This window comes from Saccopteryx bilineata, chromosome 6 (genome assembly GCF_036850765.1).
Source record: "Saccopteryx bilineata isolate mSacBil1 chromosome 6, mSacBil1_pri_phased_curated, whole genome shotgun sequence".
Lineage (NCBI taxonomy): Eukaryota > Metazoa > Chordata > Mammalia > Chiroptera > Emballonuridae > Saccopteryx > Saccopteryx bilineata.
In genome coordinates, this window is record NC_089495.1 from 184,380,969 (window position 1) to 184,408,447 (window position 27,479).

The 27,479-nt window shown below is 41.4% G+C and overlaps 1 protein-coding gene across 4 annotated transcripts in view; it reads right to left on the reverse strand.

Moving 5' to 3' along the window:
* The window catches only part of ATRN (attractin), a 150,180-nt gene that overhangs the window by 55,298 nt on the left and 67,403 nt on the right, over positions 1-27,479 (reverse strand). For all 4 annotated transcript variants that reach the window (XM_066236333.1, XM_066236332.1, XM_066236334.1 and 1 more), the window contains exons 11-22: positions 26,452-26,536; positions 23,228-23,448; positions 20,739-20,860; positions 19,762-19,897; positions 17,051-17,241; positions 13,598-13,817; positions 12,174-12,359; positions 11,411-11,644; positions 7,678-7,815; positions 4,723-4,816; positions 2,896-2,948; positions 267-361 (exon numbers count right to left, since the gene is read on the reverse strand). In XM_066236333.1, the coding sequence (XP_066092430.1) occupies positions 267-361; positions 2,896-2,948; positions 4,723-4,816; positions 7,678-7,815; positions 11,411-11,644; positions 12,174-12,359; positions 13,598-13,817; positions 17,051-17,241; positions 19,762-19,897; positions 20,739-20,860; positions 23,228-23,448; positions 26,452-26,536 (1,775 nt within the window). The remainder of the gene's footprint in view (positions 1-266; positions 362-2,895; positions 2,949-4,722; positions 4,817-7,677; positions 7,816-11,410; positions 11,645-12,173; positions 12,360-13,597; positions 13,818-17,050; positions 17,242-19,761; positions 19,898-20,738; positions 20,861-23,227; positions 23,449-26,451; positions 26,537-27,479) is intronic.

The window sequence follows — 27,479 nt, forward strand, 5'->3', positions numbered from 1 at the left end:
AACCTCGGGGTCTCAAACCTGGGTCCTCTACATCCCAGTCTAATGCTCTATTCACTGCGCCTGCGATAATGGTAAATCTTAACACCATTCCTTCCTTGTAGATGGAAAGAAGATAAAATGTAGATTCTAATGTTTTTTTCCTGTACCTCTAAACATCATCCTGTGTGCTCCACTCTGGAGACTGCTGCTAAGGCAGTGCCTCTATCCACAATGACAAAAAGATCAACACAAATTTAAAACAAAGTAAGAAAACTTTTAAATCTTACTTCATCAGGTGTAGCAACAAAATTGATGGCTGTGTAATAGCGGTCATCCTCCTGGGACAAGCTAAAGGTGAACTGATAGTCAATAAGAAGAGTATCTGTGGAAAGAAAGATGTATATTTAAAAACTGAAACAAAACAAGACAGGTCTCTAGAAACACACCTTGATTTTCTCATAAATATTCAATAGCCAGGAAAGCACTTTTGGCTCACTTATACCCAGGGACTGGGTTTTTTCTTCAAGGAAATCAAGTCTGTGGGCAGTATTATTTTGTTTGGGTTAACCCTCCAAACCCTCCTTGAGATTTTAAGCTCCAACTTAACTTACCTACAAATATTAATTAAACATCTACTACATTCTAGGTTGTGTTTAGGGATATAATGCTAAAGTGGGGGGTTGTTAATTTTATTTTAACTATTTAAGAAACTGCCATAGGGTTTTCTAAAATGGCTATACCATTTCACATTCCCACAAAGAATGTATTAAGTATTGCCACATCATTGTTAAAACTTGGTATTGGCTTTTACTTTCCAAGATAGTAAATAGACTATAAATATCCCAGATTTAAAAAAAAATTCAATGATGTGGTTTCAGGTTCCACATGATAACCTTTAAGAAATGGCCAGTTGTCTGGTTTTGGTAAGGTATAAAAGGATGATATCCATAATTATCTGAAAAGGATATTAAAAGATTCCCCTTTTCAACTATATGTCGGTGAGGCTGAGTTTTTCTCAAGAACTTCTACCAAATAGATGTATTGCAACAGAATATAGAAGCAGATATGAGAACCCAGTTGTCCTCTCTTAAGCCATAGTATTGGCTTTTGATTCTAGTCATTCTAGGGGTGTATCTCACTATGGCTTTAATATACATATCCTAAATGTCTAATGTAACCTGTTTTTTCATGTATTTATTGGCCATTCATATATATTTTCTTGGTGAAATATTTATTCAAATCTTTGTTTTTGAAGAGTTCCTCATATGAATTCTGGATATGAGCCCTTTATCAAATACACTCATTGTAAACATTTCTCTAGTCTGCGGATTGCTTATTTATTTATTTATTTATTGTGGCAGAGACAGAGAGAGTCAGAGAGAGGGACAGATAGGGACAGACAGACAGGAAGGGAGAGAGATGAGAAACATCAATTCTTCGCTGCGGCTTCTTAGTTGTTCATTGATTGACTTCTCATATGTGCCTTGACTGGGGGGCTATAGCAGACCAAATGAATCCTTGCTCGAGCCAGCGACCTTGGGTTCAAGCTGGTGAGCCTTGCTCAAACCAGATGAGCCCGTGCTCAAGCTGGCGACCTCAGGGTCTCGAACCTGGGTCCTCCAAATCCCAGTCCAATGCTCTATCCACTGCGCCACAGCCTGGTCAGGCTGTTTTTTATTTTTTAATAATGTTTTTTAAAATACAAATTTTTTTTTTTTTGTATTTTTCTGAAGCTGGAAATGGGGAGAGACAGACTCCCGCATGCGCCCGACTGGGATCCACCCGGCACGCCCACCAGGGGGCGATGCTCTGCCCCTCCGAGGTGTCACTCTGTTGCGACCAGAGTCACTCTAGCGCCTGGGACCGAGGCCAAGGAGCCATCCCCAGCGCCCAGGCCATCTTTGCTCCAATGGAGCCTCAGCTGCGGGAGGGGAAGAGAGAGACAGAGAGGAAGGAGGGGGAGGGGTGGAAAAGCAGATGGGCGCTTCTCCTGTGTGCCCTGGCCGGGACCCCTGCACGCCAGGCTGACGCTCTACCACTGAGCCAACCGGCCAGGGCCAAAATACAAATTTTAAATTTTGGTAAGTTTCAATAAACATTTTTTCTTTTATGAACTGTGCATTTGGAATCATATCTAAGAACTCTTTCTCCTACACAAGGTCATAACGTTTTTCTCTTTCCTCCTAGAAAGAAAAACTATTTTCACATTTATAGGTTCCAGGTGGACAGGAATTTTGGAGCAACACTATTCAACATAGGAAAGCAGGTATATAACTATAGTGGCTATGCCAAACATTAACTCCTTTTCCTCTGGTTCCATAATCTGGCCTACTATGTGGATCTCATATTGGGAGAAAATGCATTTACCCATAAGGACCTGGTCACTTTGCCAGGTTTACCTTTCACTATAAATTAATCATTAGAGATTATACTTTATATATTAGTTCCTAAAGAAGTTGTTAACTCAAATCTGTTTGAGAAAATAACTTCAACTATATTTTAAGAATTATTTAAAAAAATCTATATCCTATAATAAGAATTATGGTAAAAAGAATTCTACACACACACACACACACACACAGAGAAATATGGTGACCCCCAACCACATAATGGCAAATGAAATAAGTTTCAAGAGAACATAAGCAAGGAAACCAGAGATGTGTATTTCTGTATTCTTCCCTGTTAGCTAATATGAACATATTAACGTAAACCACAACCAAATTAAAACAGTTTAAAACTGTGTCTATATATGCATTAAACTTAACAGGATGTAAACACATCAAATAAGAGAACACTTCCACGGGTCACTGCTATACTCCTATAGCACTCACTATTCTCAAACAATGTTAAAGACAATAATGAAGTTTTACTGAACTGTTGTGCATCTAGACCAGTAAAAATTATAAAAACACTTACAGTAGCATGTTCCTTTGAGAGGGTTTCCCTGGTACCGATTTTCTACCTCACATCTAGGGGGGAAAAATTGAAGATTATTTTCTGTTGCTATTTAAGACTCTATATTCATTTTAAAATCAAGTAGATCCTTTAACATAATCCACAGTTTTTGAGTCAGTATAATTACATTCTTTACAGTTATTCAAATCAGGTGAAATAACAAGAATTTGCATTCATTTTTAATGCTGACTGCCCAGCCATTCACACCACCATCAACTAATAAACATTTGCCAAAGCTCGAGATAGATCCAAATATAATAAATCTAGAGCCTACTTATAATAATAAAAAACACATTTTCACATTTGTGTGAACTAAATATTCTTATAAAAGTGCAGTTAAAACATTTTTCCTATCTTCATTTCTCACTTTCCTATCCTCTCTGGATTAACTGATACTGTTCTTTAAATACAAGTGATAGAAGGCTAAACACAATGAATCTTTTTTTTTTTTTTAAATCTTGGACATGGTTCACCAGTCTGGAGAAAAAAAAAAGTTCTAATCAAACAGAATTATTGATTTCCCCATAGCTATCATCTACGAACATCAGCAAAACCATTTATGCAAGCACAACAGCTATGAACTACGCAAAAAAGAAGGGGAAAAGCTTGGGTCAAGCACTTGTCCAGAAATATAACTTAGGGATATTGTGTCCTTTTATTGAAGGTGATTATCAGAACTTGCTAATTTCTAAATCTCTTAAAAAGAAAGTCTTTCACTGGACCAATACCTCATTTCATTGCTGTATACCAAAACTGAGGACAGGACTGATTAATTTTGCTCTATTACTTTTTTCTGTTTAAAGAAACCTAGATTCAAAAATTAAATTTACTCTTTGATTAGTATTTTCTTCATGTATTGGCATTAGGGCAGCCAATGAACACTGGTATGAAACAGAATGTGGACAGAACACTTCCCTCCTGAACACCACTGTCAAGGCCTCATCGCTGGTGATAACACTAGTTTCCTTAAGCAGAACGAAGTTTACCAATGATATATCTGCTTGTATCAGCTCTACTTTGATACTGATAAACATTTCTCTCTAAGTCTCTTCTTGAGAGAATAAGCGTGAACATGTGTTTTATGAGGTGTTCTGGTGAGGGAGACGGGAATATATTAACTGGAGAACAATCTCTCTTCTATCAACCTCCCAGGACACTAAAAACAATTATTGCTAGTCCCATTATTGCTAGATGGGAAAACTGAGGTTCAGCACAGTTAAGTGATTCACCTCAGCAGGACCTGGCTCTGTGGAGACAAACAGGGCTAATACCCCACATCTTCCTGCAGCCTCATGGATGGGGACCCCAGAATCTCCCCTGGAAGATGTCTCATAGTTTGTCAAGAAAAAGGCTACAAGAAGGGATGTGTTAAAGGGCAGAGAGGAGGATCATCTCCACTATCAGATAACCAAAATGCCAAATCAATACTGCCCTGGAATACCAGCTCTTCTAACTCTTCCTTTAGAAAAGGGTTCACATCTCCTAACATGACAAAAACAGAGTAGTGGCTGAAGTTAAATGACTAAGTCAGCAACCCAGGATATGTTAGTGTCACTCAAACATAAAAATGTGAATTACAGTCACTAAGGAATTGCTGCTAAACTGTCAATCTGCTCAGTACGGAGGCTAAGCTAGACCCATCTGAAGTAGAAAGGGCAAAATTCCAAATCAATCAACTTGGGGATCCCTCAGAGCCCATGACAACAAGGCACAGATCCAGCTGACCTGTCTGTCAGTCAAAAACCCAGGCGTGGCCTGCGGCAGGGGTCCCTGGAGGGTGGTACTCACAGCTGGCATTCGTCCCCCTTGACGCCCTTGGTGGTGCAGAAGCACTTGCCCGTATTGGAATTGCACAGTGATGCGTGCCCGTTGCACTTACATGCTAGGGAGAGGAAAAGGAATGTTGGTCACAACTGGCTTAAAAGATTACTACTATCAGAGACTTTTTCTGAAACAAATAATGTTATCTGAATTAGACTTGAAATGAAACAGATTAAAATAAAATCATTTAATGGGTAAGATTCTTGTTTTACAGTCAATGATTTATCTCAAATAATGTAAAGGCAACATTAAAGGAACCCAAGTCAAAGGACAGGAGGAAAGAATGTCATTTCCATCACCATCTGAAGCAATCACTATTTTGACCTTTTCAATAGACTCTCTTTTTCACTATTACAATTCATTCAATAAACCTTTATGAAGTATCTCCGGTGTGCCAGCCACTGAGTGTGAGGACACAGATACAACCCCTGCCCCCGTGGAGACGTTCTGAGTGATGACTGTCCAAGGGGAGGGTTGATCTGGCTGTGCTCTGCCTCAGCTGAGTGCCCTCGCCACAATGGTCGTTTCGAATCACACCAGGGCTCAGAACTGGGGTGGATTCCAATGGCAGGTCAACCTTCAGAGGCTGTTCAGGACTCGGCACCCTTTCTTTCCTCTTCTTAGCCTCTGGAGAAAACAACTCCTGTCACCTCTCTCCTCTAGCCATCAACACCTTTCTACCTTTTTTAGCCAACAGGTAAGTATGAGCCATGATGATTTTATACTCTGGTTAAAATAATGAGTCTTTTTGCTTAAATCCTTTTCACTTTACATGCCATTTTGCTGTGAATAAATTAAAAGCATTATGCTGCAGATATGAGTACTTTAAAAATAAATCTTCCAGAGAAAAAAATCACCCAAAGAAACCTGTGAAACAGAATAATAGTAAGGCAGTTAAAAGAATGAATGAACATTCAGAAACATGAGTGTTCAACTCATGGCTCAGTTGAGTATGGAGAGGGGGTACAGTGTATTAATAAAAAGTAAAGGCCTGAAGTCAGTTTGTCTGGGTTTGAAGTTAGTCCCCTCCACTGAGCTTCTTTGTAACTTTGGGCATGCTATTTAACTCTTCTTAGTCTGTTTGCTCATCTACATAATGAAGATAGTAACAGTGCTTATCTTCTAGGGTTGCTGTAAGGATGGAAATGAGACGGTACATGATGGTACAAGCATTCAATAAAGCATGGCTATTATTCTCAGCTTATGAATGATACAATTCTAAACGGAAAACATAAAAGATCTGGTGCTATTCACAGTATTTAAAATCATGCTTTCTATTGTGGATTGAGATTCTAAAAAATAAAGTTAGCTCTAAGTTCTGGACACTAGTACTCAGGCCCCACAAATGCTACAGAGCAAGATATAAATTTTCTAGATGGCAAATGCAGATACGGGGATGAAGATACAACAAGGCATAGACCCAGCTGACCAGGCTGCCAGTACAGGCCCTTGGAGGCACCAGCAGGCCCAGTAGTTAAAGTTACACAGCCTGGATGTGGTTCACAGCATGGCCACATCTCTCAGTGAGAAGTTGGGCAGGATCCTTGATTGTGGGGATAATACAAGCTCCCATGTCTTGGGTGGCTGCCAGCACTATACCTTACATAAGTATCAATAACGTTAGGTACTCTGATCACTATCTAATGGATGAAATCTATTCATAGGAATGGGAAAATATGTTTTACTGAATATCTTTTAATCTGAGCACAAAATTATATTTAAGAGTGGTAGAAAATGACATTAGAAGAGTAATAATAAATGCTCACATCTACTGATTGAGGACTACATGTCATGCACTCCTCTGACTGCTTTCATTTCAACAACCACCCTATTATCCCCACTTTGCAGATGAGGAAACTGAACCCTAGAGAGGTTAAGGGACATACTACTGGAATACCGCTCCCTCCTGGCTGCTCTGGGATCAGAGAATTTTAGGAAGTAGCTAGAGCTTTTCTTTTCTTATTTATTTTCCTGCTCAGAACCTGAAAGGTCTTTCCAATGGAAACTAGAACAAACCAAAAATCAGTTTCGCTGGTCACCTATAAAAACATAATTTATGTCCTAACAATAAAATGTCCCATTGCTTGCAGAAATCTATTTGATATGTATGGGAAACGTGGGACTATTTAAATATTTAAAATATACTAGAAGTACTGAGGAGTCTAACTCCTGGTTAAAAACCCAGATGTGATTTTTTTCCCCTAGCAGGCCTTCCAGGGAAATCTGCCCCTCTCCACCCCACCCCCCACTCCCCACCAGCCTGGTTGGGAGTCACTGAGGGGAGCTGCAGCCAAGATCTCAGGACCCTCTGGTTGGCCACTTCTGTCACATGTCTGCATCCCCACTTCAGATGGCTCATCCCCAAGTCTCTTTATCTGAGGCCTTGGGCACAGGGAATCTTCAGGCCTCTATGGAGCTTCCTTAATGGGGCAGGGGACCTTGAAGATACTTCCCACTCAGTCCCCAGTGCTTACCTACTCCCAGCCCTTCCCCTTCCCCCTCCCTCCTTTCCCTAGGGGCCATGAGATGGTTTAGGCTCCTTCACAGTGAGAAGACCCTGTGCCCTAGGTGGCCACTGTGTTCATCCACCTGCCACTCAACCAGTGCACCACTCTGAGATGGAACACAGAGCAAGGGGAGTCAGTGCTTTTACCACTTATGGCCTCTTTCTTATACCGTCGCAGCAAGTGATTAAAAGCTTAATTCTTTCATGTTTGGTTTGTTGCTTTAACTGGCTACTCTGACACATGGCAGCTCAGCTCACTGTCTCTCAGGCCCAGCTGAGCTCCTGACAAGGGTGACTTAAGAAATGCAATATCCAAAACCAAGTGGCTCCTCTCTTCCTGGCTAGTCAAATCAAACAGAGGCACCGTGTTCCACCTGAGCTGCAGTCAGTAACCCTGATGGAAGGATCTGACTTACGCTGACATTTCCCCCCATTGGTGGGATCACCATAGAAGCCCGATATGCAGGTCTCACAGTGCTTGCCCGTGGTCAGGTTCTCACACTTCTCACAGATACTCTGATTAATGCACTTGCTGTGGCCGTTGCACTGGCAAGCTGAAAGAAAAAGAATTTTCTTTTTGTCCCATTGTAGAACTGGGTGGAGTGAGTTCCATACAATTTATTTGCGACAAGTTCCCTATTGCCTCTAAATACAAAATCATCAAAACCGGCTCACTAAAAACTAGTTTGAGAAGATCAACACATCAAAAAAGAGCTACAGTATGAAAATCAGAAACATACCACAGCAAGGTGAAAAACCACAGCCAGTAAAACAATGATTTTTGTTGCTATTCATTGTAAAAATAATATATGCTTATGGTAGTTAAATTTGAAAACTATAAGGAATGCAAGAAAATCATACGTAATTCCAGCACCCAGAGATCACTTCACATTTGCAATTTGTCCAGTATTTTTAAAATCCAGTTTTACAGAATTGTGTTTACTGTAATATTCAATTTTGACTTCTTAAACATATATCACAATTATTGTACATTATTTCATCTATCATAGATAAAAGTTTATATGACATAATGATTTCTATGATGCATAACAGTTACGTAATCATCCCCTTACATTCTGATATTTAGTTTGTTTTCAATTTTTCATTTTTAGAAAAATAACCATCTTTATATATAAACATTTCTGTAAGTGGAACCAGTAAGATCCTTGATGCACACAGGACTTTACAACTAGAGAAGCGGAAAAGCCTGAGCCTCTCGGGACTGCTCAGCACAGCTGTGCAGGCTCTTGCGCACTGCAGACCCCAGGCTCACATGACCGACACCATGGCAAAGAGAGTAGCTGACTCTGAGGATCTGTCTCCTCCCAACCCCTAGCTTCATCGAGATATAATTGACATATAACATAATGTAAGTCTAAGGTGTAAAATATGTTGATTTGATACACTTATATGTTGCCAAATGATTACCACCAGTGTTAGCTAACACCTGGATCACATCACATAATTACCATTCTGTGTGTGCGTGTGTATGAGAGAAAATTTAAGATTGATTCTTTCAACAAGGTTTGCAGATCTTTCTTGCTTGATCAGCATGATATAGTATTCTACCATCTCAGAAACTTTCCATAGCCTTGCACCTGTTCTGTTTAGCACCTGTTTTCTACCCCATCTCTGTAGGCATTTGAGTTGTTCTACAGACTGCAGCTAAAAAACTTAAAAATGACTACATTAGTTATGACTGGTATATACTCATTGTTCCTGTGAAGATGAGTAACCATACATACACTCATCCCTTAGTATCCACTGATACTCAAGTCCCTTGTTGGCCTTCTGTATCTGTGGATGCAGAATCCATGGATATGGAGGACTAACTAAAGAGCAAAATGGCAAAGCACAACACACACAAAATGTGATACCCAAAATCATTTAGAAAAAAAATCTGTATTCTGGTTCAATATAAAAAGACTGAACAAATGTTTCTCTCTTCCCCATTTAAAATCACAGTGAAATTGCAGAAGAAATATAAAAACAATGATTAAATTAATAGGAGTGTGGGATAAGGAGAAAAAGTGTTTTCAGAAGTACTGGGAGATACTTCAGATGTACTGAGGAATTTCTAGAAATTATGAAGTAGATATGGTCAATCTGACAGCACTACAATCCAAGAATGTTTTTCTTAAGGGCCTGGGAGCCATTTCTTTGAAATGAAAACATCATTTCCCAGTCATTTCAGGAATTTAGCCTAGGTGCATGGTGCCAAGCTGCAACCACCTGCTTGCCATAAAGATACACAAGGGTTTATTTTTTTTCTTTTTTCTCTTTTTTTTTTTTTTTGTATTTTTCTGAAGCTGGAAACGGGGAGAGACAGTCAGACAGACTCCCGCATGCGCCCGACCCGGATCCACCCGGCACGCCCACCAGGGGTGACGCTCTGCCCACCAGGGGGCGATGCTCTGTCCCTCCGGGGTGTCGCTCTGCCGCGACCAGAGCCACTCTAGTGCCTGGGGCAGAGGCCAAGGAGCCATCCCCAGCGCCCGGGCCATCTTTGCTCCAATGGAGCCTCAGCTGCGGGAGGGGAAGAGAGAGACAGAGAGGAAGGGGGGGGGTGGAGAAGCAAATGGACACTTCTCCTATGTGCCCTGGCCAGGAATCGAACCCGGGTCCCCCACACGCCAGGCCAACGCTCTACCGCTGAGTCAACCGGCCAGGGCTATTTTTTCTTTAGATAAAGGCAATTACCTATCACAGTGGCCACCCCAATTACCAGGTAAATTCAGGATAAACTATGAAAGAATGCACAGCAAACTGTGTCATCAAATCCTCTCACAGGCCCTGGCCGGTTGGCTCAGTGGTAGAGCGTCGGCCTGGCGTGCAGAAGTCCCGGGTTCAATTCCTGGCTAGGGCACACAGGAGAAGCGCCCATCAGCTTCTCCACCCCTCCCCCCTCTCCTTCCTCTCTGTCTCTCTCTTCCCCTCCCGCAGCCGAGGCTCCATTGGAGCAAAGATGGCCTGGGTGCTGAGGAAGGCTCCTTGGCCTCTGCCCCAGGCGCTAGAGTGGCTCTGGTCGTGGCAGAGCGATGCCCCGGAGGGGCAGAGCATCGCCCCCTGGTGGGCGAGCCGGGTGGATCCCGGTCAGGCGCATGCGGGAGTCTGTCTGACTGTCTCTCCCCGTTTCCAGCTTCAGAAAAATACAAAAAAAAAAAAAAAAATCCTCTCACATGAGGACAGATTATCATCCATCTTGAGAACACGTATATAATGAGTTGTATCTGCTTGGCTATTTAAAAGGGTGAGATTTCAGTCTGTCTCTGTGATCTCATTAGTGGATTGCCTGTGATGTGCATCACAGTCTTTTTAATGCTTATTCCATAATAAAACTGTTTTCTTTCTTTCCTTTTAATTTTTATTTTTTTACTTTAGGAATTAAATTTAAAGGGGTGACATTGGTCAATAGAGTACACAGGTTTCAGGTGAACATCTCTATAGCATTTGAACTGTAGACTGTGTTGTGTGTCCATCACCCAAAGTCAAATAATTTTCTGTCACCATGTATTTCCCTCTTTAGTCCCCTCTGCCACCCCTCTCCCTGGGAACCACTTCACTTTTATCTGTGTCCATGAGTCTCAGTTTTATATCCCACTATGTGGAGTATGTATTTGTCCCCCTTTACATCCCTTCCCTCTCCTGGGCAACCACTTCTTTTTTTTCTACATTTGTGGAGAGGAATTTCTGGGTTGGCAAGAGACCTTATTTTTAATTTTTCTCTTAACAACTGCCAAGATATAGCAAACTGCAGATTTATATCACATGCATAGCATTTTTTAGTGTTAAAAATATACACTGGTATGTCCAGAGGTGTCTGTATCAAACTGTTAAGATTTTACCTTCTGAACAACTGGAGATGAGAAAAGGAATTCCAGTTTTTGTTTTACCTGTATCTATAGCATTTATTTTTCTATTATGAACTTATTTCATTACTTTTGTAATGAATGTTAGCACAACTCACTTGAAATTCTTAGTATTTTCATTAATTGATATCAAAAATATTTTTCATGTAAAACTTTTTCTTCAAAATTGATGTTATATTTTTTTCTTAAAGGAGATCCATATAAATAATGTAGCTTTCAAGGTTTTATTCTTTGCAAATAGGTAGGGAAACACTTGATTTGGATACACAAGACATCTTACCTGGACAATGAATGAAAGACCAGTTGTATCTGCTGTCCTCCAGACACATGCTCGAATTGAGAAGGGGCTGTGGGTAGACATTTGCTAAGGGGGCCTGAGAAAGCATCTTCACTGGCCCTTTATAGGAGCCCTCTATGCACTTCCCTTTGCCAGTATTGCTGGGATCAGTACACCAGCCGCAGCCTGGTTGCTCCAAGCAATGACTACAGGTACAGTAGCCTGAACAATTTTCAGCTGTTAAAAAAACAGAAGTTGCAATTCACTATCACCTATAGATCTGAATTCATTGTATTTAAATTACCTTCTACTTTAACAGACTATTCAACTTCTGTGAGTCAAAATTTCTATTCTACTTGTGACTAAAATGACATAATAAGTTTGAAGAGCCCAATATCTTGTTCTATGTGTAACAAGGACTCCTCCCATCTCTCTCAACCCAGGATGTTGGAGGCAGAAGGGACCTTAGAGGTCACCTACTGGAAAGCACTTACTTTCTGAGTTAGAAGGTTAATGGGGAGATCATACATGGACTGAGCAATATAATACTGAAGTTGAGCAGTTTTTCCTATACTCTGTGATCTAGCCTACATTTATTCACTTATGTCATTGTGCTTCATTCTTTATGAAGGTTTTCATCATGCAGCCGAAGGTCAAGTCCAGCTTTGTCCCTAAAATGTTCAGAGGCTGACAGCACTGCCTCAGAGCAGGAGTAGTCACTGTACCCAAGGCATTTATTAGTGCCTAGAGCTCACTTTTCACTTACGGGGACAGCTGCTCATGGTATACCACTCCATACACTGGCCAAAAGGGAAGGAGGCCACATAGGCATTGGAGTCCACACACTGCTTCATGTTGCTGCACCACATACACTCAGAGCTGCCACTGGTACAGTCCCCACATGCTGTCCGCAAGGCACACGGTGTCCGGCACTGCTTGGCACTGTGGTTCGCTGGGAAGTAAACCCAAGAGAGACACTTAGAGCTCCTACTATGTCGGCTACGGTTAAAGGCTTTTCAGTGTGGGTTGTGACCCACTAGTATGTCATGATATCAATTCACTGGACTACACTAAATAAAGGAGAAAACATTAGAGTCACTATGTCCTATTTAGTCAAGTACATTTCTACACTTGGAGGAAAAAGATGTTTTTCTTTTCAAAGAGCATGAAGGATAGACATGTGGGAATAAGTTAATCTTTCTATTCAAGTAGAGGTTCTAAAACTCTTTGCAAAATAGGGTACCCAGGATGAAATTCAGAGGTTTTACAACCTACCTAAATAAGCAATACTGTATCTTCATATATTTTGGGGAAGAAGGAACACAACATTCATTAAATACACCACAGCACACAGGACCCAAAATGTCTAAAAAGCTCCCCTACAGGAAGTTTAGAAATATCTTAAGGTGACTCTTACAGACAGTGTTACAAATTCTCTTCCACCCTCTGTGTTCCTCAAATTATGATACCTTCTTAAAATGAGACATGATGTCAATGGAGTCCAGCCTCCCAAAAGTTGCCCAGAAAATTCCAAATATAAGTTGTGAGTCCCTCTGCAGAAGGATGCCCGCCTTGGGCTTGTCTGCGTGCTGCAGGTGCTGCCCCTAGGCCTGCCTTTAAGAATCCTACATGTAGCCCAAAGAGACTCAACCCTGTAACGTCACTCAGTCACCTAATGTCTTCATTCCTTCAGTACTCAAGCACAGCATTAGCATATCTGGTTTGCTTCTGTGTTCTGTCACAGAACTGATCTCCTCATGTTTCTCCCCACTGACACAATCTTTCTGTTCACTGTCCCTTTTGTCCCCCACTGTCAATTCTGATCTTTCACTTTTATTTACATTTTTGGTCCTTTTTTTCACAGCATTTCTCTACCAAAACCAAGACATTTGCCCTTTAGAGCGAGTCTCAATATTTTTTGTAATCAACAAACCAATCAATCTCATTGTTAATTAGAATATTAGGTTCTTTGAGTAGTGTTAGTTACTTCTGTTTAGGCTTATGCTTCACTCCATTCAGAGCCAGACACTATTTAGTTCTTTTAAAATTCTGGGTTATACTCTGCTTCATATGCTTGAAACCAATAGTCTGTTTTTCATGAATACTTCACATATATGAATACCATGCCTGCTATGGATTTCTCCTTCAATGAACTTCCAATAATGCCTAATTCCCCATATACTTACTTACCTTGCCTTTCACAGACACTACCATTGAGTGGGTTGATGCAGGTTGCAGCCTTCAAGCCCCGAGTACTGGGTTCTGACAACATTCCACAGAATCCAGCATCACTAGGCTCAGACGGCATCCACTGTAGCACACTATTTGCGAATGGGGACATATCTTCCCAGCACCAGTAGGACACATTGATCTTCCGAAGGCCAACCCATGGGGTTAAGGTTAGCTTGGGCTATAGGCAAACAGGTACAGCTATGAATATTAATCAATATCTTGACTAAAACAGGCTTCTAGATAAAAACAATGAATTTATATATACCCCAAAGATACAGGAAAACCTCCCTATCCCAATTCAGCCACTGCAGATTAGGAGAGACCATCAGATTTTTTATGTTACATATTATGCTTGGAACTTCAATACAACCATTTTACAAAGAACAAAAATATAGCTCACAGAATATATCAAAAATTTCACAGAGATTAATGGCAGAACAATAATCAAGGTCCAAAATTCCCATATCCTATGACAAATGCTATGAAAGATGGCCACCCCAAACTCGGTTTAAATGTCTGTTCATACATGAAATAATTTTGCTAATATTGAAGAGATACTGGTTATATGTCTAGCCTCAGAATCATAAACTAAGTCTGTTTAGGGCACTGGCCTGTTCAGATGATTGAGATCCCCACCTTCAGCGGGGGTGTACTGGCTGGTACTGAATTTTATAGGAAAAATGGGATGGTCAAACCCGGGGACAGTTTCTGTCTCCTGTTCTAGTGAAATTTTCTTCCTGTTGCATTAAAACATTCTTTTAAAATAAAAGTACAAAGTTTAGCCCAGAAATGAGAAAGATTTCTAATTTTGGCAGTTATAAAACAAAATGTACAATATATTTCCATTTTTCAGAGAAAAAAGTACACATGCCTATTAAAAGACCTAAAAAAAATATACACACCCAAAAGTAGTTATTTTTAGTTGTAATGAGTAATATTTATTTTATTTTTAATGTTACTATTTTTTAAATTTCCTTTGAAACATTTTTTTTTTTCCATTTTTCTGAAGCTGGAAACAGGGAGAGACAGTCAGACAGACTCCCGCATGCGCCCGACCGGGATCCACCCGGCACGCCCACCAGGGGCGACGCTCTGCCCACCAGAGGGCGATGCTCTGCCCATCCTGGGCGTCACCATGTTGCGACCAGAGCCACTCTAGCGCCTGGGGCAGAGGCCACAGAGCCATCCCCAGCACCCGGGCCATCTTTGCTCCAATGGAGCCTTGGCTGCGGGAGGGGAAGAGAGAGACAGAGAGGAAAGCGCGGCGGAGGGATGGAGAAGCAAATGGGCGCTTCTCCTGTGTGCCCTGGCCGGGAATCGAACCCAGGTCCTCCGCACGCTAGGCCGACGCTCTACCGCTGAGCCAACCGGCCAGGGCGAAACATGTTTTTTTTTAAGGAAAGAAAAATAAAATTAATGCTTTTTAAAAGTCCTTCTATAACTTCCCTTTGCTTTCATGATAAAACTCAAACCAGTTAGCATAGTAGACAAGACCTCTCAGGATCTGGCCTTGTGATTCCTCATAAGACCTAGCTACTACAATTCCCTTCCACCCATCCTGAAGCTAGCCACTCACCCTTAACTGTAGCTCACCCCTCAATCTCTGCATCTTGCATGTGTGGGTAGCAAAAGCATAGTGAGCCCTTCCCTATTCACCTTCCCAATTCACTCCTTCTTATTTTCAGGAGTTACCTCTTTCTGGTTATCAGTCAGCCTTTGCCCTAAAGACTAAGTTGGGTCTAAATTGGGTCCTCTTGCTTGTTTTTCCATACAAGCCTGAGATCCCAGTCTAGAATTACAGCTTAATTTACAGCCTAACACAAGGCAGTGAATTCCTGTTGTATAAAAATAGTCCCAATTAACCTTACTACCCAGAACCACCTATAGCTAGAAAACCTGAGGAAGAAGAGAAGAGAGAAGAGGGACCAGAAGATAGAAAATCTGTGGCCAGCTGGGACAGCTGAACCTTTCTAACCAACTATTCTTTCAGACACATGGAATTGGCAGTCGTTGATAATGAGCAAAACTATAAGCCATCCATATGCTGAGGGAGTGACTACAGGTAAGCTTAGCTGACAGTCAAGGCCAGAACACTAGAGAGACCCATACTTGTGGGTGAGGTAAAGAGGAGAAACAAATAAAATGAGCAGTCTCCAACGGGGATTTAAGTGATTAAGTGTGGTCATAGTGCTCCCTGAGGTAACGGCATTTACAATGTACTACCAATATTTGAGTGTCCACACCATACCAAAGTTGCACTAAAAAAAGAAAAAGACTAATTGGAGAAAAAGTAAAATATGGGACACCTTGTACCAGTCATGGAACAACCCTCTAGATAAGGGGTCTCAAACTTGCGGCCCGCCGAACAATTTTGTGCGGCCCGCAGACTAATCCACGAAGTTCAAAATATTTTGGATAAAATTAAGTAAGCCTAGGGGCCTACTTGTATTTTTCATTTCTCTAGCATCCTAGCTAGATATTAGCTTAGTTAACAGCAGTTGTGATGCGAACTACAGTTTCTGGTCGTTTTGTGACACTGAGTAAACTGCATGTACGATTGTGCTTGTTGTACTGATTTTTTTTTGTTTTCAACTGCAGTGAGAAAAGTGTTGTGTAACAGTTGCCTTTTGTAGACCTAGTGCGGCCCACCGAACGGCTGTGATCTTGCTCTGCGGCCCACACGCTGAGTTGAGTTTGAGACCCCTGCTCTAGATGGTATACAGGGACCACATAGCCAGGCCCAGACTGTACTCCAAGCCCGCACCTGAAGAAGGCTGCACTAGAGGAAGTGCTGCCTATTGCTTCTCCCTCCTTGAAGACAAGCACATTCCCTGGAACTGCTCTGTACCAACGCCAGTATTGTTAAGAGCTGTCTTCTGAATATCTACTTAATTGAGGACAGAACCACAGGCTAGGACTTCGGACTCAAAAAGACCACATGTGATTGTAGAATGTCAACTACAAGCCACCTCAGAGCACCGGGCAGATGGGAAGAAAACTTGGGGCCTTTCTGTGCTTAGGAAACTCTTGATAAGAAGGTACCCTCTCCTTTTGGGCTGCCCAGGCCTAAGAAAAACCCAAACAAATGATATTTCATTCCCCTCCCTGCACAGTAGAACCTACGAATAAAACAGGAAATTTACCTACTGCTGTCCCAAGGATATGGTACACATATTACTATTCAATACACATGCAATTATTCAAATATAACTTAATAGATATGACTAATAAAAATAAAGTGTTAAAAAATTTAAGCTAACAAAAAGGTATTAAAGGAAGAGATCCTGATAGTGCAATCCCACAGTCTGTGACACAGCACTCCTCCCTCCAAGTACATCACAGGTAAGCTGTACTCACGCCCGCAGCAGACAGCAGATCCTAAAAATTTCACTTCTGAGGATTTTAACTCACCGTGCTCTGTGATGAATGCAGTATTCGCAACTGGTTAAAGACAAAGTCTACCTTCTTCTGGGTTGTAAGAGAAGCCAAAAAGGCATTGTGGTTCCTACAGGACAATTTAGCGTTGTCATAAGTCTCCTTGGCAGTGTTAATTTTCAAACACATGTTTAAAACCAAATGCCAGCCAACACCACAGATATTTTCTTTTGTGAAGGAAGAAAAGAAAAAAAAATAACAGTTTTAGAAATCACACAAAGTTACATATTACCAATTTGAATTACTGAAAACCTAAATAGTTTTTGTGATTTGAGTTCCAGATACTTCATTAGGATGTAGTGAGAGTAACAGCTTACTAAGGACCAAATACAGAATATGAGCATTCAAAAACCACTAAATAAGTCATATTTCCTGGATCTCAACAAACATATTCTTTTTTTTTTTTTGTATTTTTTTTTTTTTTTTGCATTTTTTTTTTTGGAAGCTGGAAACGGGGAGGCAGTCAGACAGAGTCCCGCATGCGCCCGACCGGGATCCACCCGGCACGCCCACCAGGGGGCGATGCTGTGCCCATCTGGGGCGTTGCTCTGCGGCGACCACAGCCATTCTAGCGCCTGAGGTAGAGGTCACAGAGCCATCCTCAGCGCCCGGACCATCTTTGCTCCAATAGAGCCTCGGTTGCGGGAGGGGAAGAGAGAGACAGAGAGGAAGAAGAGGGAGAGCGGTGGAGAAGCAGGTAGGCGCTTCTCCTGTGTGCCCTGGCCAGGAATCGAACCCGGGACTCCTGCATGCCAGGCCGACACTCTACCACTGAGCCAACCGGCCAGGGCAACAAACATATTCTGAAGTCAACCTTCTTGTGTCTCAGAAGAAAACACTTGTTTGATGCCAGGGTTGGATTTTATAAATCTCCTTTTGAAAAACAACTGGAGGCCTTGGCTAGTTGGCTCAGTGGTAGAGCACTGCCCTGGAGTGCGAATATCCTGGGTTTGATTTCTAGTCAGGGCACATAGGAGAAGCATCCATCTGCTTCTCAGCCCCACCCCCTCTCACTTCTCTCTCTCTCTTCTCCTCCTCTCCTGCAGCCATGGCTCAACTGGAGCAAGCTGGCCCTGGGCACTGAGATTTGCTCTATGGCCTCCACCTCAGGTGCTAAGAGCTCAGCTGCTGAGCAACAGAGCATCGGCCCCTAGTGGGCTTGCCAGGTGGATCCCAGTCAGGTCTTATGTGGAGTCTGTCTCTTTGCCTCCCATCCTCTCACTGAATTTAAAAAAAAAGAAAGAAAGAAAAGAAAAACAAAAAATAATTAGAAGCAAACTAAAATGAACATGCATATTGGAAGGATGGGGTTAAAAACTGCAAGAATAGAAATAAGTTGGTGAATGAACAAGCCTACAGTCTTTAAAAACTACAGTTTTCACATCAGATGGAAGGTAAAAATAAAGTACACAGATCATCCCAAAAGTGAAGTGAAAAGAAAAAAATAAAAAGCCTTTTGAGGTTTTTTTGGAAAAATAAAAAGCCAAAGTGATACAGGTGTAGCACACAAGACAAGCCTGTAATCTGCTCCTGTGGCTGCCCTGAAACCACCCAAGGAACTGCAGAGCTGTGAACACTTCCTGGAAGACAGGGAGCAAAGCAGCTCCACCAGAAACAAAGTACCCTGGAGACACCATCAACAATGCTCATTAACAGTCAGTGAGATAAGGAAAGGTCAGGCATCACTTAAGAGCAGATAAACACTTACTCATCAAAGTCTGGCATCAGTGTCACACTTGTTCAAACATAGACTCTGGGCCCCATCTAGATTTGTACCAGAATCTGACTTCTAGCAAGAGCCCCAGGTCCTGTGCTAGGCATGAAAGTTTAAGATAAAATACAGGAAGCCCACTCATGCAAGCTGAACCAAGTACTTCCAAAGGACATTTAGATTGCCCTGCACATGCCTCAGATGGTGTGCAGAACCACAGAAGTCCCCTTTCCTGGATATCTTTTTTTTTTTTTTTTTTTTTAATTTATTGATTTTAGTAAGAGAAGAAGGGGAAAGAGAGAGAGAGAGAGATAGGAACATCAATCTGTTCTTGTATGTGCCCTGACTGGGATCGAACCGGCAACCTCTATGCTTCGGACGATGCTCCAACCAACTAAGCTATCTGGCCAGAGCCCTTCCTGGATATCTTGGTTGAACAAATATATCATACAGTTTCAGTCATGGCTGGCTGGCTACAGGCACCCTAACTCTTCAGCCCTAGCATCAAAAATACCATAAATCAAGGTATTAAGGGCTGAAGATCACCCCAGGAGGTGCTGTGGACACAGACATCTCCTCTCCTTGTCAGAGGTGCTGACAATCTAAGCCCAGTGGTCAATAAGAAGTACTCTTCATTAGGTGCCCAGCAGACTGGCTGCTGAGACTACTGCACTCTCCTCCCAGGGTTCCACAGTAGAGCAGGATGGGGACGATGGAGTGGGCTTGATGATATAGAGCCAAGCCGTCATCTGATTTTCCAGAGAAGCAGATGATGTTTCATTTCATTTCAAAGGACAGTAGAAGCAGACTTAAGAACTGTATTTTTATTTTAAAAAATAACAACCAGAATAGTGGTATGGAGGATGGATGAAATGAGCTTGTCCCCCCACTGCTGTTTTTGATCAAGGGTGCACAGTATTGGAGGCATAAGTGTGTCTTTGGACCCACACAATCAAGATGACCCCGTAAGGCCTACCGGGCAAGGCGATGCACTCCTGATTCCGGGGTTCCCACTGGCAGTTCTGGTCCAGGGTACAGCTCCTGCAGCTGGTCTTCTTGTTACAGTAGAACATGGGGTTGTCCTTGGGGCACTGATCATATGTGGAAATGATCTAAAACACAGTGGACAAAAGTTTTTCTCTTATTTCCACAGAGAGACCTCATGGTGAGGACAAACAGGATACTAAAAATTGAATCAAAAAAGCAAACATCAAATAGATAAATAAACAAATAAGATGAATGTGAAACTGCACTGCAATGGAAACACTTTAGTGAAAGGTTTTGCTTAGGACATGCTTTGATTTGGCAAGAAAGCAGTGCTCTCTAAAATACCATGCCTCACTTACCCATCTATAAAATAGAGATGTTCAAATGCCTCCCAAACAGGCTAAAAGTTTTATATTTTATGAACTGCTTTATAGACTGATAAAGAATGTATGATAAATTCTCAAAAACGTAAAAGAGTAAAAAAAAAAATCTTATAACCTAAATAAAAAAATGATAAATGGTGAACATTAATTATGCTGAGCCAAGCTTTAATATAAGGAGATTTTACAAAGTCTATTATTTCCACAATTCAGTGTGGCTGCTACACACCTGACTTTCAGTCTCAAGTCTTAACTTGCTTCCTAAACCGTGCGCAGGCAGAGTGCACCAAGCCTCACACAGGCTCTACTGCTTAGCCACAACCATGGCCATGGGGAGTACTCAAAACATCAGTCATTCCTTCTTCTAAAAAAACCACATGTCAGTCTTGTGACAAGGACCTTTGGAATTAGAATGTTTAGAGCACCCCTTGCTAAAAGAAAACCTGAGCAATAATAGAATTCAAATCTACATTGAAGGTTTTAAAAATAACTCTGGGCCAGTATTTATACCATATACACTGTAATCTACACACAACTCCACTCCAATTTTTCCATTCTCTGAAATCCTTGAAAAACAGCCCCTAACCTGGTTGTCTGTGCAGCTGTGGTTCCTAGGGACACAATAGTCATTGCACCAGAAGCAGTCATTGGTGTTGGCCGTGCAGCTGTAACAATCCGTGTGTTGGTCACATCTGTCGTGGTCAAGAGCTATGAAGAGAAGAAAAACTCATCAACTCTGACAGCTCCTCCTCAGAAAAGTCACAGGTCCATTTCAGCTGCTGTTAAGTACAATCTGAGAATTATGTAAAAAAAATATATATATATATAACAAGGGCTGCGAAGTAAAATGAGAAATGGAACTGGCAAAGATATATATATATATTGGTGAGGTTAGGTTAATGTAGATTTAGAAATAAGTAAACAATCTGAAGAAACACTATTTTGTACTCACTCCCCCAACAAAAGTACACAGAAAGTGAAAAAAAAAAGATAGGTTAATTTAATTCAAGGACAGAGAGATAACATGGAAGTAACTCTGGTTCTTTGTATACTTGTCGTCCCAAGCAAAAAATCAATTAGCAATAAAATGAACACCAAGAGTTTCCCAGGAGCCAAACAAAGTACGGTAGGAGACGAAGCCATTCTTCCCAGCCATATACGCGAGGCTAATTTGAGCACAGGAAATAGCACCACAGAACCACAAAGGAGGCACTAGGCTGAGCTGCATTCTGTACACATGTATGTAAATCCAAGAGTGTAAGTTTGAGAACTTCTGGGCTACTACAGATCTGCTGCCTCTCATAATGACGATAGATAGGTCAAGGTCAGCAAAAAAAAAAGGGAAGCTGCACAACCATATTACCTCACCTGCAGAATCACTCGTGGACACAGAACACGGTGGAATCCATGGATAAGAAAAGGGAGGGCTCCTCAAGGGACCCCACAAAGACTCCGGCATCCTGTTCCCTGGGTTGTTCTTCCCGCCCTGGTCATTACCCCAAGGACTGAGCCCCAACAGAAAGCAGAGTAAACCAGGGATGACATCTGAGATGAGTTAACATAAAATGGGTTCATATTGAACAACCTAAAGTAAATGAATATTATTTCTTATAAACTTGTATGTTTAACTTGAACTTTTAAATTTGGTAAAAAAAAAAATAACTATGCCACTGATTTTATTTATCCCTTTTTGGAGACAAGAACAATTCTACCAGGTTCTGGTCATTTCAGTTCTCCAGCACTCACAGCACACCAATGAACCTGGAAGGTTGCCTGGGTGTTCTTATTAAGGACTTATGTTCAGCTTAAAGGTGACACCTGACTCGATCCACCATAACTTTCATGCTAACTGCTATACCAACCCTAACAGTTAAGAAATCCAGTCAACATACTTTAGATTAATTGAAGTGAATAAATATTCTGCAGAAACATTTTTTTTTTTACTCTTAATGGACTTCCTCACATATTATTTCGCATTGTGCTAAAATGTTAGAGCAAAAAGGTAAAAAGTTAACTAGGCAAGATAAGTTTGGAAAACGTTAAGAGGTGGTTCTAGAAGCAGGGATTACTGCTCATCCTCAGCAGCTGTCTGTCTTGCTATCACTGCTGTGCCTAACTAGAGAAGCTAAAAAAGGATAATACTTTGCAGAGACAGCAACTTTACCTCTATCCATGAAAACAATGAAGCCCAACATAGCCTTTCTGGGTTGGTCCTCTTCATCTTATCCTTAATATTAGAATGCATAATGCAACATGATAGCCACTAGTCACAAGTAGTTTTTAATTTTAAGTTAATGAAAATGAAAAATTCAGTTCTTCGGTCACACCAGTATCATTTCAAGTGCTTTATAGCTACATGTGGCTAGTAGCTACCATATTGGGACACTGCAGATACAGAACATTTCCATCATCACATACACACACAAAATCATTGAATTGCATTTCCTCAAACCAACTGCAGCCAGGTTCTAAAGTTGGTATACAAAGTCTACACCCGGGGTCCCCAAACTTTTTACACAGGGGGCCAGTTCACTGTCCCTCAGACCGTTGGAGGGCCGGACTATAAAAAAAACAATGAACAAATCCCTATGCACACTGCACATATCTTATTTTAAAGTAAAAAAATCAAAACGGGAACAAATACAATATTTAAAATAAAGAACAAGTAAATTTAAATCGACAAACTGACCAGTATTTCAATGGGAACTATGCTCCTCTCACTGACCACCAATGAAAGAGATGCCCCTTCTGGAAGTGAGGCAGGGGCCGGATAAATGGCCTCAGGGGGCCGCATGCGGCCCTCGGGCTGTAGTTTGGAGATCCCTGGTCTACACCATGCCAAGGAAGTTTTTATCTCTATGGTTCGCAGACAGTTTATAAGCTGGGAACCACATGGCATGTTGCCACCCATTGTAAAGATGTTTACAAATGAATTTTCCACAAACCCTTTGCATAACTTATTCCTGAATGTTTCTGGATAATGGAATGAGCCTAAAAAGTATACATATGCTAAGTGCCTCCATAATTCAGATAAAATGAGATCTTAAATTGATTCATTTTTAAGAAAAAACATACGTCTTTTGGAAAAACATTCTGATTTTAATTCTTCTTCTTGTTTTGCTGTTGCCAAATCCCAGGAGATACATTGAGATGCTTCTGAGTTCCATGCACACCGGATGCCAGGTCCTGCTGCTAGACAAGCAGCTTCACTCTGGTGTGCCTGGCACTGTTCTGAGGTGAATACCAGGATATCACTGAGGAGGAGACTATTGAAACCACCAAATATGTACATGGTGCTAAAAGAAAAGAAAAGGGAGAGTAATTTACTGAAACATTATATAAACGAAGGCATGATTCACTATTTACAATCTTCAGATAAATCCTACATATCAAAAGACCTGTAAAAAATTATTTTTCAAGATCTCAGAAAACATTCTTATACCTCCCTCTCAAATTCTAACCTTTCATCCTGGGCTATCCTACCCAGAAGAGGACCAAGACTCCACCTACTCTTTACTGAACTATAGTATGTTTAAAAGTTCTCATGATAACATGGTTACTTCTAACTATAATTCTCTGAAATATTTTAGTGCCAGGATAAGCCCACATGTGTGCCTTGACCAGGGGGCTCCAGCTGAGCCAGTGACCCTTTGCTCAAGACAAGGACTTTGGGCTTCAAGCCAGTGACCTTTGAGCTCAAGCCACTGACCATGGGGTCTTGTCTACAATCCCATGTTCAAGCCAGTGAGCCTGTGCTCAAGCTGGCGACCTTGGGACCTTGAACCCAGATCCCCAGTGTCCCAGGCCGACACTTTATCCACTGCGCCACCATCTGGTCAGGCCTGCTCAGTATTTCTTCATTGTCTTGTTAGGTCCTTACTGCATACTTTTTAGTTGTCTTTCAATGAAAGACTTTGTTGGCTGATGCCAGAAGTAAAAGTCTACCTGGGTCCAGCATCAAGACTTTCAGCCTTTTAAGTCAAGCCATTTCCATTAAACAAAATGGAAACAGACTCATAGGTATGGAGAACAGACTGACAGCTGTCAGAGGGGATGGGGTTTAGGGAACTGGGTGAAAAAGGTGAAGGGATTAAGCAAAGAAGAAAAACTCAGATACAGGGGATTACAAGAGGGAAAGGGGGTGAGGGAGGTAGAAGAGAGTAAAAGGGGTATTAATGGTGATGTAAGGAGACTTGACTTGGGGAGAACACACAACAAAATAAACAGATGATGTATTATAGAACTATACATCTGAAACCTATATAATTTTATTAACCAATGCCACCCCAATAATTCAATAAAAATATTTTAAATTAATTATTAATTTTTAGAGAGAAACATCAATTTGTTGTTACACTTATTTATGTATTCATTGGTTGATTCTTATATGTTCCTTGATCTAGAATCAAACCTGCGACTGGAATTTCGGGACAACAATCTAACCAACTGAGCTACCAGGCCAGGGCCAATAAAAGAAAAAATTTTTTTAAAGCTGTTAATAGGCCATATATGCAGAATCACAAATATTCAAAAACAAAGCAATTGTATAATAGCTCCAGGGAAAGTACTTAAAATGCTATTGTGGGAAACAAAAGCCACAAGGTTATTAAACTGAGTGACACAAGTTGTGTCAGGGTACACCAGGCCGTATCTGCCGCATACATGGTATCTCTGTGCCTGTTGTGCACCTTCAATCCTGCCAACGAAAGGACCAGATTAGATCCTGAAGAGTTAGCTCAGGGGCTGTGTACACAGGAGAGATGACACCATTCTTAAAGATCAGAGGGAGCTTTGCAGGGCAAAGATTTGTATTTCTCTTGCAAAGATCTGAAGATAGAAACAAGATCAATAGGCAGAAGATACAGAGAAGCAGATTCCAGATAATATAAAGAAGAATTTGCTAATAACTGGAGCTTCCTTCTTAGGTGTTTTCTATTCCTGGACATGTTCAAAGGGTATCTTCTTTGGTAGGCATATTCACTAGCCCTGAACATATTTATTTATTTATTTATTTATTTTGTATTTTTCTGAAGCTGGAAACGGGGAGAGACAGTCAGACAGACTCCCGCATGCGCCCGACCCGGATCCACCCGGCACGCCCACCAGGGGTGATGCTCTGCCCACCAGGGGGCGATGCTCTGCCCCTCCAGGGCGTCGCTCTGTTCCGACCAGAGCCACTCTAGCGCTTGGGGTAGAGGCCAAGGAGCCATCCCCAGCGCCTGGGCCATCTTTGCTCCAATGGAGCCTTGGCTGTGGGAGGGGAAGAGAGAGACAGAGAGGAAGGAGGGGGGAGAAGCAAATGGGCGCTTCTCCTATGTGCCCTGGCCGGGAATCGAACCCGGGTCCCCCGCACGCCAGGCCGATGCTCTACTGCTGAGCCAACCGGCCAGTGCCGCCCTGAACATATTTAAAGGGGATGCCTGCATTGGGAGTTTGGAATGGATGATTTCGAGGATCTCTTCTAACTCTGACAACTTATGACTTACCAGGAAGTTTGGTATTAACCCATAATGAGGTATAAAGTGTTTCATTCTCAACATTTTCAATTTCCCTCAAATCAACTGACTAACTGAAGCATAAAGATAATATAGCTCTCTAAATAGTCATTACTATATCACAGTGATCTTTAATCAGTATGCCACAATAATTTTTAAAACATGCAAAACTTGACTATTTAGTCAGAGCACAGTAACATTAGGCTGTCTAACAAATCAAAAATCTTTAAAGAACACTCTAAGGAATAGGTAGAAAAGCTACTCCGATTGCCGTTATATGAAAGAGACTTCTCCAGGATCAGGCTGATGCAGAGCTCTGTTAGTCTGGGCCAGGCATTTTCAAGCAATATGTTGCAGGCCTCATATTAACAAAGACTATAAACTTGTTCTCTCTGAAGCTTCACAATCTCTCCATCTCTGTTCCCCTACCTTATCCCCATCTGACGTGCCCTCTCTCCGTTTTCAAATCTTATCATTCAGACCTAAGTACCACAACAACAGCAACTGGCAGAGACCTTAAGACAGTTGTCACACATAACTTTTGTGATCCCATGCATTCAGATAACATCAAACACAGCATACTCCTGCATGCTAACAAAACACATTAACAAACATAGCATTTCAATAATGGTACCTAAATATAAATCAGGAAATTCATACCTACATAATTCTGTGAAAAACTAATAGAATGAGAAAATCCTGCAAATAATATGCACCAGTAAGTCCAATCCCACTTCCTCGTATTTTACTTCATTTTCATTTTAAACACAAGAGAAAAGGAGCAAGCACTTCTTTCCCAGTTACCTGTTGTGTAAGACTGCTGAGTGGCCAAACCTGTTGACATCATGGTGGAGATCAGGTCTGGGAAGCACTGACCAGCGGTCACAAGCTAGGAGCGAGAAAAACACATGCCAGATGAGACGGCCATTCATCATCAGTAGAAATTGGCATTTTTGGGGGGGGAAGAAGACAGCAACAAACACAACCTCATAAAATGTGCCTCCTGCTTTTACTCACACTATAATTTCTGAGGTAAAGTGCAGCAGCAGGAGAAGAGTGGGGCATGGAAGACAGACGGGACCATATGGCAATTCTAATTAGCGAACGCATGCAACATTCGTGACACCCACACTGCTCACTCTGTTGCCTATCAATTTCACTTGCTAGAATGATGAACTTAAGCAAATTTACATTTTTCAAAGCTTATGTAAGTAAAACATATGGGTTCCATAATTACTTTCCACTCTATAGTGACTTGCCTAAACAGTACCTAAAATAAGAAAATACAGATAGAAAATAACTAAAAGTCAAAACTAAATCAAACTTTATCAAAATTTTAAAAAGTCCTTTCCTAGACCCCTTAGATCTACTAATTTTCCTTTATTCTGATCCACACTATCAACTGCTCTTGCTGGTAAACCATACCAAGCTCACTCTCACTGTCTCTTCTGAAACAGAGACATTCACACTCACTAACCAAAGGTTCTTCCACTCAATTCAGACCTTTATTCAACCTTGACAACAATAGCTTTTTATTTCCTTCTCCCACCAGCCCAGACTCTGTGGTCTTTCTCACATGGAGAACAGAGGCTTCCTGTCCACCCACCTTGCTTCTTCTCTAAGAACATAATGAGGCCAAGACCCCTTCCTTAGGGCACCTGGCTTTCACCACAGCACTGAAATATGCCCAAGCAGGTACTCAACTTACCCTTTCTTCCCCTCACAGATTTTTAAAATTAAAATAGTCAATATTCACTGTGTATATCTCACTTTACATTCCTTTTTAGACTCTTGCAATCTGGATTACTCCTCCATGTCTATAAGGTAATAAC